Source organism: Euprymna scolopes, chromosome 30 (genome assembly GCF_053919585.1).
Source record: "Euprymna scolopes isolate OS-2025 chromosome 30, ASM5391958v1, whole genome shotgun sequence".
Taxonomy (NCBI): domain Eukaryota; kingdom Metazoa; phylum Mollusca; class Cephalopoda; order Sepiida; family Sepiolidae; genus Euprymna; species Euprymna scolopes.
In genome coordinates, this window is record NC_136511.1 from 65,078,979 (window position 1) to 65,096,432 (window position 17,454).

Sequence of the window (17,454 nt, forward strand, 5' to 3'; positions counted from 1 at the left end):
ATTGAAAATAAAAATCAAATTCATTCAAAATTTGTGAATGCTTACCAACTTTAGCAAAAAGTTTTTTATATTCAAATAGGCGGGTAAAATACTTGATACTTTTCCAAACGTCACATTTTCTGTTAGAGTGATATCACTTGTTTTAAATAAAATTTATTTTTGTCTGCATCTCTTAACTCTTGTAAAGTTTCACACCCCTCATTTACGTAAGTTTACATTATTAAAAGTAATTTGATGTTCAAAATCTAAGGCATAACATTTTCATAAGCCAATAATTATGAACCACTAACCATAAATATGGGTGTCAAACGTCCTCTTAAAAAAAAAACTCCCTTAATCCTACCTCTAACCTTAGGTACGAGTTGCAAGCCTCCTCCTATAACCTCTTTTAGCCCTAACAATAATGCTAAGTCCAAGTGGCAAGCTCCCCCATCAAACAAAATTCCCTGGTAAGCTAAATATAACCATCTAAAAAAAAAAAAAAAAAAAAAAACGATCCTTCCTTAAAGAAAAGTGCACATGATTTACCTCTCATAAAAAATAAATTGGTTAACTGTCCTAAAACGCTAGTAATGTTGAATTATTTTACATTAAATTTTTGTGAAACCAATCCCAACTCTAAATTCTAAAATTGTTTTTGTTTTGTTTCTATCAATTCTTCAGGATGTTTACACATAATTTCCCTTAGCTCTATCATTAACCCAAAGTCAGATTGGCAACCTCTCCACCCTCCCATAATTGCACAAAGACCCTCTTAAAATAACACATAATTGTCTTTAGAAAGAAAAACACACACACACACACACAGGATTTATCTATCATAGAAAAAAAAAAATGGTTAACTGCCTTGAAACGCTGGAATGATTAAAAATGGGGAATCATTCTACATTAAATTCTAAAATAATTTTTGTTTATCTTTCATTAAAGTTTTGCAAGGTGTTCACATGTAATTACCTACAAAGGTAGAATCACATATTTTGGAGAGGTGGTCAGATGGGGGGGGGGAAGTAACAGAAGTTATTAATCTACAATAATACCAAAGAAATATTGCAATACATTCACTTTTAAACAGTCCTAGATTTAGATTTCAGTTTTTTGTACATAAAATGCATTACAATTCAGCTTCAAGTTCTCTAACTTTTCTTTTAATGGCTACATGGCATTTTTAAGGAATTGCAGCATATTTGTGCATTTACTGCAGATTATGTGGAAACGATTAATTTCTGGAGATTTTCAGTAGTATATTCTGATTCCTTGCACAAAAATTCACTTATATGGCAAATTTGATTAATTAATTTTCTGTTTTAACAAAGATATTTTTACAGAAAAAGTAGTGTAAAATATGACAAACACATGATCTTAGAGGGAAAAATATTCAAATGTGCCACAAAAATAGTCATAACTACCTTAATTTTAATCAGATTTTAAAAAATTAAAAAGATTCTTACATTATCAAGCTCTTTCTATGTATGCAATTATTGAAATATTTTAAGCCATTTCTATTTTTTTATGTGTATTGCTATTTCTTGTAGCAAATAATGAGGGACGTTTCAAAAAATAATGCCTCCTATTTTTTTTATTCAGCCTGAATGGATCAGAGGAAATTGCTAATTGCATTGTTATGATGATTCACTTATATGGCAAATGAACTTAGGCATTCATGACTTAAAAGTTCCATCTCTCTGTTGACGTGTGAGACTCTAAGAAAGCAATCTCTGTCATGGACGTGCATCAAAAGCGGAGATGTGTCATTGAATTCTTCCATGCGGAAAAAAGTGAACCAATAAACATTAACGTGCACCTGTTGAATGTTCATGAAGTTAGCACAGTTAGATGGGTTTGTTGATTTTTAGCATGATGACAATGATGTTAGTGATAAAGCACACTCTGGACTTTAATGACTGAGGCATCAAAAGAGTTTGGCAAAAGTGCATTGAGAATTGTTGTAATTATGCAGATAATTAATTCTGGAGCACAAAAGGTTATTTGTTTTAATAGTACTACTGTCTTTGTAGCTCTTCTTAGTTAAAAAAAAAAAAAAAAATAGGTCTTACTTTTGAAACAGCCCTTGACCAACATTTGATTTTGTGCAGCATGTGGGGTCCAGTTACAGGCAAAAAAAAAAAAAAAAAAAAAAAAAAAAGAATGATTGCCACATCTGATTATATGCTGGTGGGTCTTGTGAAGTAACGTGAAATCTTGTTACATATATGCAAATGAGATAGTACCGGCTTGGATAAAAAAATATATTTTTCAGAGACGTTGATAAATTTGGAATTGTGAGTTTGGATTGCAATGTGATGACTTTAATCACAAAAATTGTTGGATGAAAAGATCAGAATAGTTAACAATTTATTCTTTAGCCACACCGCATCCTTTTCCATGCTTACGCATCATGGGTGAAGGACTTTCATTGAGCAGCATTTCTTATATAAAATAAAAACAAAACTTTACAATGTTTTTAAAGTGTTTAAAGTTTGCTTTTAACTTTTTTTTTGTAGGGTATGGATGGCGATTTGATATGTAATTTTAAGAAATGCCGAAAAAGCTTAAGTAAATATGCTTGGGTAAGTATTTCTAATATTAATTAACTTCATATCCCACCAAAAATGACTCGATGTACGATGCTGTTGCTTGTCAGCATGAAAACCAAACAATAGAATTCAAAATCAATAGAAAGCAGTCCTTAATTAGAACATTTTCCATATAAATTAGACTTTCTATTCTAGCAGCCATTTTTTTTTTCTATCTTATAATGAAAGTTGTCATGGGTATGACTTTGAAATGGTGATGCTCCAGTTTAGGAGATTTAGAGGGGAGGTGGTGAAGTTACTCGTTTGTTACTATTAATTTCAAATCCATTTTGAACCAGATGGTAATATTTGTCAGATTCTCATCTACGGTTAAATTCTAAACTGCCTTGATCATCCTTGCACACAATATTTTTTTTAATATTCTTCCTATCCAATTTCCAAACCCTATTAACAACTGAGCCTCTCTATACCACTGTTCTGTATAGTACCTTTTGATTTTTAATTTCAGAAGACTTTCCAATGGAGAGCTAATCTGTATAAGTCTTGGAGATGAAAAAAAGTTTTTAATGGTTATCTGATCTCATTGAAGTTGGTCTTGAAAATTTTGTGGGCAGAGATCTTTCTCATGTGGACACAAAAAATTATATGCGAGAATTATAAAAGCTCCAATATTTTTATTGAACCATTATAGTTTCTGATTGGTTGCTAGTAGAACGTAGCTCAATTTGATTGGCCAATTTCTATCGCCAGTGCCTATGAGTAGAATTTTTCAATTTTCTATAATCATACCATCCCTTTATATAAAAAAATATTTTACCAGTACCTTAAAGTGCATTTGGTGATGAAACCTCAATTTTGGATCTTTAGGGAATGTGGAATCAGCCTTCAGTTAACATAACTACTCCCAGGTCCACTCTAACTTGGAGTGGTGGTAATACCTGTCAGGGTCTTATCTATGGATTAAATAGAATTCATTATTATAAACTATTTGACTCATTAAGTTCTACTGCCCTATAAATAGGACACTGAATAATTTCTTTTTAAAGTCTATAAGATAATATATGATAGTAGTGCTTACAGCATAATTGCTATGAAGGATAGATAAAATTCATCTACATCCATCAAGTTGTTGGAACTCTTAAAAATTCTTGTGAAACTTTGTAAAATTCTATGATGTATGAAATTATATAAATGAGTCTTACAATAGTAAGCTACTTATTTTCAAAAGTGCAATGTAACTTTTTGTGTTAACTGCTTTGCTCCTTACCATAATGTGTAAATTTTATCTTGAACTAGACTACCCGTGACCCGTTGGGTTAGTATGTTATATTAGCTATGGAATTCATGTATGAGCGTGACACTTGTGACGTAAAGAAAATAGTTTTTTTTTGACATAACAGAAACATTTCTATGAAAGTATATTAAAATGAAAAATCACGGATAGATCACTCAAACATGAAAAAAAAAATCCTCCCTATTTGTGTAATGTTACCTATTTTTCTGAATAATCGCTCAAAAATCGAAAATTAAACATAATTTTCCTACGAATCGAACGCCAACAAAGTCATTTAGCAGCAAAAACGCACATGAACCTACCGATGAGAAATATAAGAATGAAAAACCCATATTGGAATCCTTCAACCAAGTTATAGAAACTTAAAATCTAAAAAAAAAATAATTAATAAAACCTGAAGCAAAAAATAAAACCGAAATAAATAAAATAAAATAAAACTAATATTGAAACAGATTAGTAAATGTGTCAACAAATTTACCGTTCTCACACAACTATTTTGTATCTAGAAATGTAAACAAAAAATAAAAAAGGAAGGAAGGAAAAGGGACGGATAGAAAGTAGTAGTAGTAGTCTTGGCTTTACTACAATTGTTATGTTTGTCAACGGGTTAAACTTGTTTAGTTGTAAGAAAATAGCAACAGTATAGTTATAATAAAGAATAGTTGCAAAACACCCTCACTTTTCCCATGTTAAATAATAATTTCGGAATAATAACATTAATATTTCAGTGCGCAGGTCAAAATCTGCAAAAGAAGCGATTTGTGTTTATTTGTGTACATTGTTATGGGTTAATGTTTATGTACACATGCGCAACCGGATGTCATAAACTGGAAAATGGGTTACATCACTCGTTACAAGGTCATTTGAGTTTTATAATTATATAGATGTATATCCTCTTGCTTTCTAAATTATATATATATATATATATATATAAATATATATATATGTACTCATTGCCCTATTTATAGGAGAGCCAATATTTCACTTTCTAAATATATAAAATAATTTTTTCCTTTCAATTTGTTTATTCTAACCCATTTGTTAATCATTGCACAAAGTTTCAATTCAATAAGTATAAAAATCTTGATACCCTGAGACTTAATGTGTTAAAAAATATGTACCGCATCACCCTTAAAAAAATGAAAGCCCGTCAAAATCCAAACATTTGCTTGTATTTAATTTTTTACCCTTTTATTTTTAGATAAAAATTTATTTGAAAATAAGAAAAAAAAAAGAAAACATTTAATATAATACTTTTGGTTTTTGTCAAGTCTTCCCCCATTTAAAAAAAAAAAAAAAATCTATGATGTGCGTACCTCTGACAAAACGAAAATATATTCCAAAAATTATGTAAATTGAGTAAGTAGTTTTATTTTTATAAAAAAATAATTTTTAAATGATTTATGGGAATTTGTATGCATTACAACATGAATCGGTAATTGTACAATTTAATCAAGACATTAAAAAATAAAAATATTGAAAAAAGGTTATATTGTACGTATCCATTTTGGACTGAAGATCTCAAAACAAAAAAAATTTCACTTAATTTGATCAATTAGTTTATTTATTTTTCTTGTTTTTTTTTTTACAGCAAAAAAATGTTTTTATGGGAGCGCGCTAAAGGTAGCCATCTTTGAATTTTTTGAAGGAGATAACTCAGTTTAAAGCACTGACACTCTTCCCATCTTTAATATTAGCTTTTTTTTTCCTAAAAATAGAAGCATAACTACCTTTTGCTCGGTATCATAACAAATTGTTTTTTTGCTATAAAAAAAAAAAAGATCAAATTAAGTGAAGTTTTTTTCCGGAGGACTTCATTGCATAACGGATACATACAATATAACTTTTTTTTTCTCAATATTTTCATTTTTTAATGTCCTGATTAAACTGTACAAGTACCCATAAATCTAGTAAGTATGAATTAAGTTATCTCCCTTTTTTTCTTGACATTTATTTCATAACTAGTGAGGGGTACCCGGCGTTGCCCGGGTGTTTGGAGGTGTCTGGGGGGGGGGGGGGTTAAAAAAAAAAGTATGTATGAAGATCGAACCCGAACCGTTGAGGCAAAGTTGTAAATTAGAGTGAAAAAAAAAAAAACGTGCGACGTTAACCATTGGCCCACCGCGAGATGCTAACGGAAACACGTTTGAATTTATTTAATTACTTGGATTTAGCAGGTGCCCGTTTTAATGAGTTAATGAGGTCAAGTTTGACTGCGGGATAGTATTCATTTACTGCTGAACGCTTTTTTTTTCCCCCAAGATGTTATAGGAAAAAGACTAACCCAGATGTGGCGAGCGACAAATATTGAATATTTATCTTCCCGAAATCGAGTAAATTAAATAGACAGGCGAGCTTTGTTGTTAACTGTAAGATATTACGATTTATATGTGATATAAAAAGTTTTAAAATGTTGTGAAGCGAGTGACCGCTTCTCTGAAAAAAGCCTTTTGTTGACATACAGAAAAAGCGAACACACATACATACATACATACATTTTCGCTTTTATATATATAGATGGTGAGGGGGTAAAATGGTCACTTCTTTGATACTCATAAAATTTGATTTTTTTTAATTAAAAATAAAACTACTTGATCAATTTATGTGATGTTTTTTTTCTTTGATTATGACATTGTTTCGTCACAAATACGTTCATTGTACAGATTTTTCATTATTTTTGTTTTTTAATATTGGAGGAATTCTAGACAAGAAGCATACTTCTTTATTGAATTATGCTGATTCATCATTACCATAAACGTGTTGCATACATTTTGACTTTTTCAGGTGACGTCATGTTCTCGTATCCTTTTTTTATGTCTGCTGAACAATGTTATGTAAATAAAAGAAAGAAAAAAGTGGAATGAAAGCAAATAAAAGTTCTGATTTATTTACCACCAGATGACAACATAAACACGGGAAAACTAAGAAACTTTAAAGTGTTTACTTAATGATGCTTTAGTTACAAATGTTGGTTCGTTTCAGTACACATTAATAATAATGTCCTTTAATAAATTCTGTTTTGTAAATCAACATTTTACAGCAAGTATCTGGAAATAAAGGTGGCAAAAAAAATGTGTTCAATCACCATTATATTGGGTTTAGTGTTGGTTTTACATGCAGCCAAGTGTCGAATGCATTTTAGAAATTGATTTCCAAACTAACTTATCTCTGCACGGGTCTTGATTTATCCCTCTTTCTTTCAAGTGCATCATTATCACTTCCATGTTTTCCTTGGCTGTCCCCCCCCCTATAAACTGAACCTGCTACCTCACAATTGTCTACTAACAGAAGAACTCTCATTCTTTCTTTTAATGTGACCAAACCAAAAACTTCTCCTGTTCTGAAAACATCTCCCTATGCTGTTCAAATTTAATCTTCCTCTGAGGTTATCAGATCTAAGCTTCTATTTAACTTCACGTTACACATCTATCTCATCGTTCTCAGATTATTTCTCTCCATACAATGTATCAACTCTTGCTAGTTTGGTGTTGCCAGATCAGGCTGTTTGAAGATACCTGATTCCTGACATAAAATGCACTAAACACTGATGTTATTGTTCTTTTTTTTTCTGCAAAACTCAATCATGTTCTGCAAAGTCAAAAACAAACATTTTTCTTTACAAAAGAATCAAGCTAAACACCATTAATGAATATTTGAAGATAAAGATTTATGCTTATAATTATCTCTTACTGAAATAACTGAATTTGGCATTAAATAACCTGAAAACGAAAACAAAACTACCAAACCAAACACCATGAATAAATATTTGAGGATATAAATAGCTTGAAGCATAAAAACTTTTACTAAAATAACTGGATTCAGCATTAAGTAACCTGAAAAGATTTGATATGCTGTAAAACCAAGCAATCAAATTAACCCTCACTGGCCAGATTCACTTCCATACATTACACTGCATACACATGGCTGATAGATTCTTCTCTTGGTCGACAGTGATGAAGGTGATCGTTCTTTGGCGGTGGTCAACATTGTAAATTTAGCAATTAACCAAATCTCAGAAGTCATCAATGAGTGATGATGTCAGTAAAATTCGTAAAATCTGAACTGCATAAAATGTTAACAGTTTTACTATTGATTTCAAGGCATCTATATGTAGTCTTGCAATAGTAAGTTACCTATTTGTGTAATATCTTGTATATAATAAAGGAGGTGCAATTTTTCACCTCTGGACCAAATTTACACTAACAGATGGTACATATAAATTCATTGTTTACGCTATTGGTCATTACGTTATATAACTATAGAACTCCATTACAGACACATTCTGTAATATTAAAACATGACATTTATTCATACGAGCGCCATGTTCATCATTGTCATAACGTACAGAGGAAGTAGCTCAAACTTTTACTCCCTATTCGATACTAGCGGAGGGGGGTACCCGGCGATGCCCGGGTGTTTTGAGGTGTGTGTGGTTTTGGGTAAATCAAAACTCCGGGGGTGGGTGGGGGTTAAAATAAAAAAAAAAGTTTTGATAGGTGAGTATGAGGATCAAACCTTCAGGCAAAACCACTGGGCCACGGCGACATACAATGGGATCGCGTTTGAATTTATTTATTTAAGTATTGACAGGTGGGCGCAATAAAAGTTAACTCTGCTGCTTCTATTTGACCTAATTAATGAGGTCAAATAGAAGTCACGCAGTTAACTTGGGTTTGTTTACCAAACTTTGACTGGTTTTTGTTGGGGAAGGAGAAACCAGCCCCCCCCCCATTGTCCAGATTGATTAGCAATTGTCTGATATAAGAGGAGTTTTTCTCCTCACATTGATCAAATCTGATTTCCTGGCACGATGATGTCCAGAATGTACCGTTTAAATTTAGTTTCACTTTATTTATACTAAAAAGCAGGACAAACAGGCGACAGAGAGAAATAGCGTGAATCTCATAAAAGTCGATGTAAATAAATGTAGAGGCGACCCACGTTCCCAAATCCTAGATATTATTATCTAGTATTATCTAGCGGGTATATAAATAGTTCTAAGTGATCATACCCCCCCCCCCCGGGAGTGTGTGCGAAAGAAGCCTTTGCGAGTCATACACGAAATGGTCACACACATTTTGCCTTTTATATATATATATAGAAGACTTCTTACACCCTCATTCTTCACCACATCCATTTATACCTTTTTTTTTTTTATCCTTTCCTGGGTCTACTCTGCCATTAAATAACTTGTGAATTCATACACATTGCCTACTGCTAATGTTTTAACCTTACACAAATAATGATTTCTCCTTCTTCCCGTCCCTCAAAATCTCATCGGTTGAGATCTACATATTTGTTCATTCCGGTATGAAAGAAACATTCAAAAATGAACATTCCACAGATTACAACAAACATGGACTCGCTGAGTAGAATCATTACGTGTTACATACCCCGATTACAAACTTCGGAATCTCGAAAAAGAAAAGAAAAATTATTTTGTCACACTTCATTTAAATTATTACCAGTACTATTTTCTGTTAATATCTTACTAACATAGGAAACAAATTAGTTGGTTTATTGGTTATTTGCCGTGTTATTTTACCAAATAAAAATTGGAGGTGCATATTTCCTTCATTTACAGTGACAAATAATTATTACTTATATTTTATTTCAGTTATGGATGCTTTAGAAAAACATTTAATCTCATTTTGTTTACAAGTTGCCGATTAGATTTTTTTAGTTTACAAGTTTGTTTATATTATAAATGCTTCACAAACTTTATATGGCTAAAATGAATTCACGTTATTATGTCACATGTTCAGATGGTTACTTATGTTAAATTAACATTTTACTCTAGTAATAAGGATACCGCAATAGTATTTTATCTTCTTTTTCTTTTTTTTCGTATATTACTATGGACGCACACATTATTTAAGATTCTTTCCACCTTCGACCAATCTTTTCAAATTAACCCTTTTATAGGTTTTGTGGCGTACTGTAAACATAGCTTTTGTTTACAATTCCGTCAAACATGTACTTTAAAATAGCTGAAGAAATGTTAATTTCAAATAAAAATTTCGAGGTGGGAGGATTGAACACGAAAATAACGTTAAAAATTCTGGCAAACAAGTACTGGCTTCCCTGAGTAAAATCATTACATATTAAATAATCTGATTACAAACTTTGGCATCTCAAAAAAAAAAAAAAGAAATTTTTGCTTCGCACTCTATTTAAATTATTACAAGTATTATGTTCCTTAATATCTTACTAACATTGCTAGGAAACCAATTAGTTGGTTTATTATTTGTCGTGTTATTTTACCATAATAATAGAAATTGGAGATTCATATTTTCCTTGCTGTTTACATTTACTTTCTTTACAGTGACAAATGTTTTATTTCAGTCATAAAGTTACAGTGACAAATCATTATTAATTATATTTTATTTTAGTAATAAACATGACGAGGCAGTAATTCGTTTTTACTCAATGGTTATTACAGACGCTTTAGAAAAATATTTCATTTTGTTTACAAATTGCCAATTAGATTTTTTAGTTTACAAGTTTGTTTATATTATAAATGCTTCACAAACTTTATATGGCTAAAATGAATTCACACTATTATTTCACATGTTCAGATGTGATTATTTACATTAAATTAACATTTTACTTTAGTAATAAAGATACCGCAATAGTATTTTTTTTCGTTGTTTTTTTTTTTAATATTACTACGGACGCACTTGTGGAGGACAGGATGGCGTGTTTATGTAATTGGGATCCCATTCTCCATGTTGTTTAATGGATTGAATGGTAGTGATTGAAAAGCAGAAGGTTGCATAATGATGACGAAAACATACCAATATATTAGTGAAAGAATGCAGATTTATTTACATAAATATACATGTGAGGAAAGATTAAGAGTTTGTTGAGAATAAGAGTACGTTGAGAAAGGACTAACGTTACTTGCATTTAGTTAGGAGAGCTTGTTGGATGACCATGCTAACCAGGAGCGTGCTCTGTCACATCTTGACTAGTCGAGAGTTCAGCAGAAAAGAGGGAGAGATATACAGAACAGGAAGCTGTGTCGTTCTCCGGTTACCAGTGTTAAAGGCCAACAACCGAGTTTCAATTTCAATTCCCACAATACTCCCTTCCTAGTTAGCTGGAAGTAGAGAAAAGAAAAGATAATTGGAGTAAAAAACATGCATATATATGTGTCGTGCATGTCCACTATATAGAGAATAAGAAAGAATTTTTATTTATTAAGTATCAAGGTGAAAAGGAGGAGTTGCGACGTGCAAGGATATCAGGCAAAAAGTGTTCAAAACTCATATAACTGTGAGATGGTCACAGGAACGATGTTGTGAGTTTGAGTGCGAGTGTTGCGGTCATAGATTGTATTGCCTCGGAGTCTATGAAGCGTGCACAAGGGTCAGCACGGTGGGTTGCAGTTGATTTGTGTTGGTTGTGAATGTTTTGACTACACGCTTACAGTCACAAATGGGTCTGCGAGGAAATTAGTCCGTCCGTAGAAAACTGTGTCAATGTTGTTCAGGTGATCAGCCGTCGGAGAAAAAATCTCGGTGTAGTCTACTCCCTTAGTTTAGTTGTACCCTTTTGCGACAAACCTGGCCTTGTATTTAGGGGATCCGTCGGCATTTGCTTTGGTTTTATACACCCATCTACCACTTACTGTCGTTTTGCCTTTGTGTAAGGGTGTTAAATGGTATACTTTGTTTTCCTTTAGGGAGTCAATTTCTTCCCACATCACTTGGATCCAATGGTGTGTCGCTGGGGAAATCACAGCTTCTCTGTAAGTGCAGGGTATGCCTTGTGCAGCCTTGTAGCCGTAGTCAGTGTCGATTACTGCATGGCTGCTCCCATCCTGAACTACTTTCGACAGTCTTCTAGGTAACTGGGTATTTTGTGCTCACGCGTCGGGTATCTTCGTGTACAGCTAGTTTCTACTATAGAGTTGGTTTGCTTGTCAGTATTGGACTGTTTAGGGTTTTCCCTTGACTTTAAATTTTTTATTAAGAAGGGAAAAATTTGCGTCATCATCGCTTGATGAGTGGGTTTGTGTTTGAGCGTGTTGGTCGTTGGTGTTGTTGGTGAATTTTACCAGTCCGTGTTTACACACTTTCCCGTTTTCTGGGTGGTAGATAAGATATGCCGGGATGTTTCTCTTGTATCCAATGAAAATTTCCCTCTGGCACCTTGGGTCTAGCTTTCTTTTTATGTTGGGAGTAGGCATAGCAACCCGAACCGAAAATGTGCATCCTTGATAAGTCCGGTTTTCTCCCGGTCATCTTGTAGGGCATCTGTTTTAGACAGTTATTGAAGCATCTGTTCCGTATAACTGCAGATGTCATAACTGCATAGTTCCATAGTGTTTTTGGTAATCCGCTTTCTATGATAAGACATCTTGCCATTTTGAATAGAGTTCGCCAGTTTCTTTTGCACATTCCATTTTGATGAGGTGAGTATGGTGCTGAGGTTTTGTGTTTTATGTTGTTACGGCGGAGTAGTTTTCCGAAGTCGTTTGACTTGAACTCCGAACTATTATCCGATCTCAGTATTTTTATTTTGCCATATGGGGAAATATCTGCGAGGAATTTTTTAGTGGCAAGTGTGGCGTCACTTTTGTTTTTAATAAAATATACAAATACGGCACCAGAAAAGTCATCAGTGAATGAGATGGTGTATTTGTTCCTGTTTAAGTCCGCTGGTTCTATGAGGCCGGCTAGGTCTAAATGTACTAAATGCAGAATATTTGTTGCTCTTTTGTTGGGAGATTTATTTCTTTTCTGGGAAAATTTTCCTTGGATGCAGACGTTGCAGTTTTTGTTGTTTTCCGTCTTATTTTTTATTTTCATCCCTTTGACCACATCGGGTAGTTTTGTTATGTCGTCATAATTGCAATGGCTGAGTATTTTATGGCACGTGTGGATATTGTGGCATTGATGACAACTGTCTTCTGCGTTTCCTTCCTCTATATTTTTTAGGTAGTATAGTCTGTTGCGTACATGTATTTTGAATTTGGTACTGTTTTTAGGTTTTAGTATATTCCCCTCTTCTTGGAAAATAACTGTCGCTCTGTTTTGGGATGCAGTTTTCACAGAAAATATATCTTGTGGATATGAAGGTATAAGTAGTGCCCCTTTTAGGGCAGTCGTAATGGAGTTTCCGTTAGTGTCTAAAAGGCAGATTTCAGTGTCTCTTCTTTTTAAGGCTAAGCCACTGGTTTTAGTTACATCTGCCAACTCTATGTAGTGGTTCTCAGAATGGAATGTTGGGTCAGAATCCTTAAATTTCTTTGCGTCTGTTATAATGTGCGTAGTGGCATCTGTGTCGACTAGTAGGTTCATATGCGGTATTAAGTTCCGGGTATAGTAGTAGTCCTCTGTTTTGAATGCGAAGTAGTTTTCTACGGTGTTGGCTGCCTTTTTCATTGTATCTTTTCGCTTATAACGGCAGAACTCCCTTTTATGGGTGTTACTTTTACAGTAACTACACCACTGTTTTTGCTGTTTGTGTTTGTTGTTGGGACATTCTTTCGATAAATGTCTTTTTCCGCCGCATGTAAAGCACAATATTTCACGTTCGTCATGGTGGTGACGGCTCTCCATCATATTCTCTTAAAGAAATGATGTCAATTTCATCACTTTGTCCCTGGTCGATTGGATTTTATGTTTCAGTGTTTCGTCGAAACCATGGAGTTCTGTTTTAAATTCCAGGAATGTTATTTCTTTGTTGCTGTGTGTTACATAAATCCAGAAAGGGTCGTAGCAGCTTGGTAGTCCTTTATTATCATGGCGATAATTATGGCATCGTCAACTGTTTGTCTGGCATTTCTCAGAGCTGTTAAAATTGTCTCAGTTCTTGTCACGTATTCTGTGACGCTTTCGTCTCCTTTCTTTTTGAGAGACGTGAGTTGGGTGTACAAGAAGATTACCCTTGGTTTTCCTTTGCTTGCATAGTGTGCGTGTAATATTTTGAGAGCTTTTCTCCCATTATCTGTAGCTTTTCTCATTATTAAGGATAAAAATTTTTCATCCAGAAAAGTTCAGCATAAGCATCTTCATTTCTCTCAGTGTCACTTCCATCCCTATTAAGGTGAAGACCTAAAATGGCGGCCTTTAGGCCAAGTGTGTGTATATGACATAAATATTTTATCTCCCAAATTTTGTATTTGGTTTCATCTCCGTCAAATAGAAGTCTGTTCCATCGGCTTCCATTATCTCTCCTGGGGACAGAACTTGCGAGTTGCATTTCAGTGAAAAGAGAAAAGGAACTGGAACAAATATTTGAAGGAGGACATGAACACGTGTGTGACGGGTATAAAGAGAAGTATATTTTATTATTGGTACAAGAGGAAGCAGGGAGTAAAAAAAAGGATTATGGGATTACAACGTAAAAGGGAAGTAATCATAAAAGAGTCCATGATAAGAGTTATCGTACTTTCAACGATGTATCTTACTGCAAGGTTGCTTTTTCTTAGTTATAAAATACAAACATTTAAATATTCATTCTTATTTATAAATGTAGTAATTAAATAACACAGTATTTAATACTTCTCAATTATTACTGTAATAGCTGTGTAAGAGACATAATATTGTATGGTAATGAGTGTTGTGCCTTCACCCAGGCCTCACTTGCTCAACTGCAAAGAAATGACAGGACAACGATTAGGTGGATATGCAATGGAAAGCCAGACCAGATCCATAAAATTAGTTCAGACATTCTACTTGAGAAATTGGTCATCTGAAAACTTTGTCTTAATATGAGTAAACTATCTTTGCTTGTTCAGCCATGTTAGAAGTAGCAAGGGGTATATAAGCATGTGCAGAGACAGCAATAAGAAAGTTGGGTGTCTTAAGAAGACATGGGAGAAAAACAGACATGAGCATAAACAATGGCAAAACTATACATTAAACCCTCACAATTGTGATCACAGGAAACTTGACAGAAGGACAGCTAGATAGTGTCAAAGTTGTTGAAAGAAACATAGATGATAAACTTAGATAATGAGTGAATGATATAGTAAAAATGTTATTAACCCTGTGTTAGTCTCATGGGGTGTTTTGCCACCTCAATTTTTTGTTTAAGTGCTCATAATTCTTAGTTGACAACTTATTTCTTTTCCTCCCTCTCAGTACTCTCCTGACTCATTGAGAGAGTACAGCACCCGTGGTATGGTGCAGTTGTATCTCAGTTTTCCTTGGAGGTAGACATTGTTTTATCCTGGGCTGTCCAATTACCCCAGCTGTCTAACACAGGTATGATTTTATGATATATATATATTTGAAAATTTGTAGATATAAGTGCATATGTATCATTAGTCCACCCTGTAATATTTAATATGGAATTAATATGTTTTAGTATTTTCTTTATCATAAGTTTTGATAAAATTATTTACAATTTATTACTCTTTCACTTTTGTAACTATGAGCTTAGCTTATGTGATATTTTCATTTTTCTTTAGTATCATTTTATATTAATAATCAATAAGATACAAGTGATTCAAACTGTTCAACAGGGAATGTAGATATATCCTGAACCAACAGGATTACATTTTACAAAATAATAACATTATTAACATTTTTGTATTGGGGTGTATAAACACCCCATGGGACTAACCATGTTTGGAATACCCAGGTGACTTATGCAGGATTAACAATATTTATATTTAGTTTGAGGTGGGAGCAGGATTATATTGGATTCTTCAATTTTCCTAGGCAATTCTAATGCGTGGGTCCTTTTAGTTAATAATAAAAAATGTACTTTTTGGTAATAATCCTAGCAATATTATTATTTTTTTTTACTCGTAATAAAATGCTGTTTATGTTCAATTTTGTATAAAATTGAAAAGAACATCTCTTGAAGAATTTTTTTGTTTTGATTTTTACTTTTTCTTTCTTCAGTTATTTTCTTTTAAGTTTTTAATCAGATATCTTTTGTGAAGAAGATGGTTCAAGGGAATTCAACAAGGCCTATACATGTCCTGCTTGTAAGTAATCTCTACTATTATATAAAACAACCTTTGCAAGTGTGTGAGTTTGTTCCCTGTAGACTCCGTAACGGTTGAGCTGATTTTTATGAAATTTTACACAAATATACTTTAGACACCTGGCAGTGATCTTAGATAGGTTTGTATTGGAATGTCTTTGATAAGTATTGATAATCCAAAAAATCCGATGAAAGAAGGAACTGGCGATTTTGACTAAAGTTAACACCTTATACAGCCTAACATCTAATGAGTGCATTTGAGAAGTTTTATTACCGCACAAACAGAAAGACCAGACATATAAAATCAACAGTAGGTTCTTTGATATGACAGGGGCATGTTCAAAATGAATGTTTCTGTTTAGAGTACAATTGAACCATGATACTTGAATTTTGCATTTTAAGCTTTAAATCAAGCTGTTATATATATAAAAATAATTTTATAGAGTCAACAGCAGGTTCTCTAGAATGCAATGTAGGCTACAATATATTGTGGACTGTCACTGCAGGGAGGCATATGAAGCTTCCTCCCAGTGCACCATGATGAGTCACTAATTAGTGCAAGCAATCAATCGATTTGATTGAAAAATGGGTGCTTTCACCAATTTTGATGACAATAAAAATATTGGAATGTGAGACATTTGTTGATCACCATTTAATCCCTGACAACTTTGGGTTTCCCTGTTTATTTACATATGTATACTTTGAGATTGTGGTGGAGGTACATGACAGATATTAATCTGTATACCTTGTGTGGAAAGAAAGAAAGCTTTTTTGCAATTTAGTTTGTATTGAAACTGTATAATGGTTTAGTTTGTATTCAAACTGTATAATTTGATGGTTGGAAGAGAGAGACACTGAAAATGAAAGATATTCTTCTGTAAGCTGAGGAAAATAAAAATGATGAGGAAGAACAAGAAAACATAAAATAGTATTTTCTTTCTAATGTTTAATCAATAATAATAAAGATTCAATTATGTGTTGTTTTATTGCTTAGGCCCGGGACTTATTGAGTGTTGTCTTATATTTATAAATAAATGTGTTTCCTTCCTATCATTCCATTATGCAAGTAAAAAAAATAAAAACTGCTGGATGAAACCATTTGACTTATTAGGGAAAATCAGAAAGTAAATAGCAAGTCAGACAACTCCTACCATCTGAAATGAATTTGGAAAAAAATCCTCAACTCAAAATGAAAAGTAGTGGTTGATGTTTTTCTTTCATCAGAAATAATAAATTATATATGAAACATTAAATCATTGATGTACTTTTATGATTTTGTATGAATATTAATTGGAATAGCAGTGAAGCATACCCCCCCCCCTTCCGTCATTTTTAATGGAGAGTGTGCACTTGTTTAAAGTATAAGATCTTTTATCAAAATAACTGAATTCAACATTAATTAACCTGAGAGTGTCGATATGTCATAAAACAAACTGAGCAAATGAGATTGATGTTGTTTTCTAGGTACGGGCAAAAATGGGCCGGCAAAAATAGGGGGACCTAGTTTTGAAAGTCGATTTATCATAATTTTTTTGTAGGTTTCCGACTACTTTTTGAAAAGGAAAAAAATATTTTTACACATGAAAAGAAAAGTTATGAAAAATGTTTTCATGACGAGCTAATCAATTCAGCTAAATTTTGAAGTTAAATAAATTTATTGTAAAAATCCTTTAAAAG

The 17,454-nt window shown here is 33.0% G+C and overlaps 1 protein-coding gene across 1 annotated transcript in view; it reads left to right on the forward strand.

The window, feature by feature from the left end:
• Nucleotides 1-17,454, forward strand: part of LOC145254830 (E3 ubiquitin-protein ligase CCNB1IP1-like) — a 102,769-nt gene that overhangs the window by 8,488 nt on the left and 76,827 nt on the right. The window contains exons 2-4 of the mRNA XM_080113666.1: nt 2,502-2,567; nt 6,613-6,628; nt 15,719-15,778. Of these exons, the coding sequence (XP_079969792.1) occupies nt 2,502-2,567; nt 6,613-6,628; nt 15,719-15,778 (142 nt within the window). The remainder of the gene's footprint in view (nt 1-2,501; nt 2,568-6,612; nt 6,629-15,718; nt 15,779-17,454) is intronic.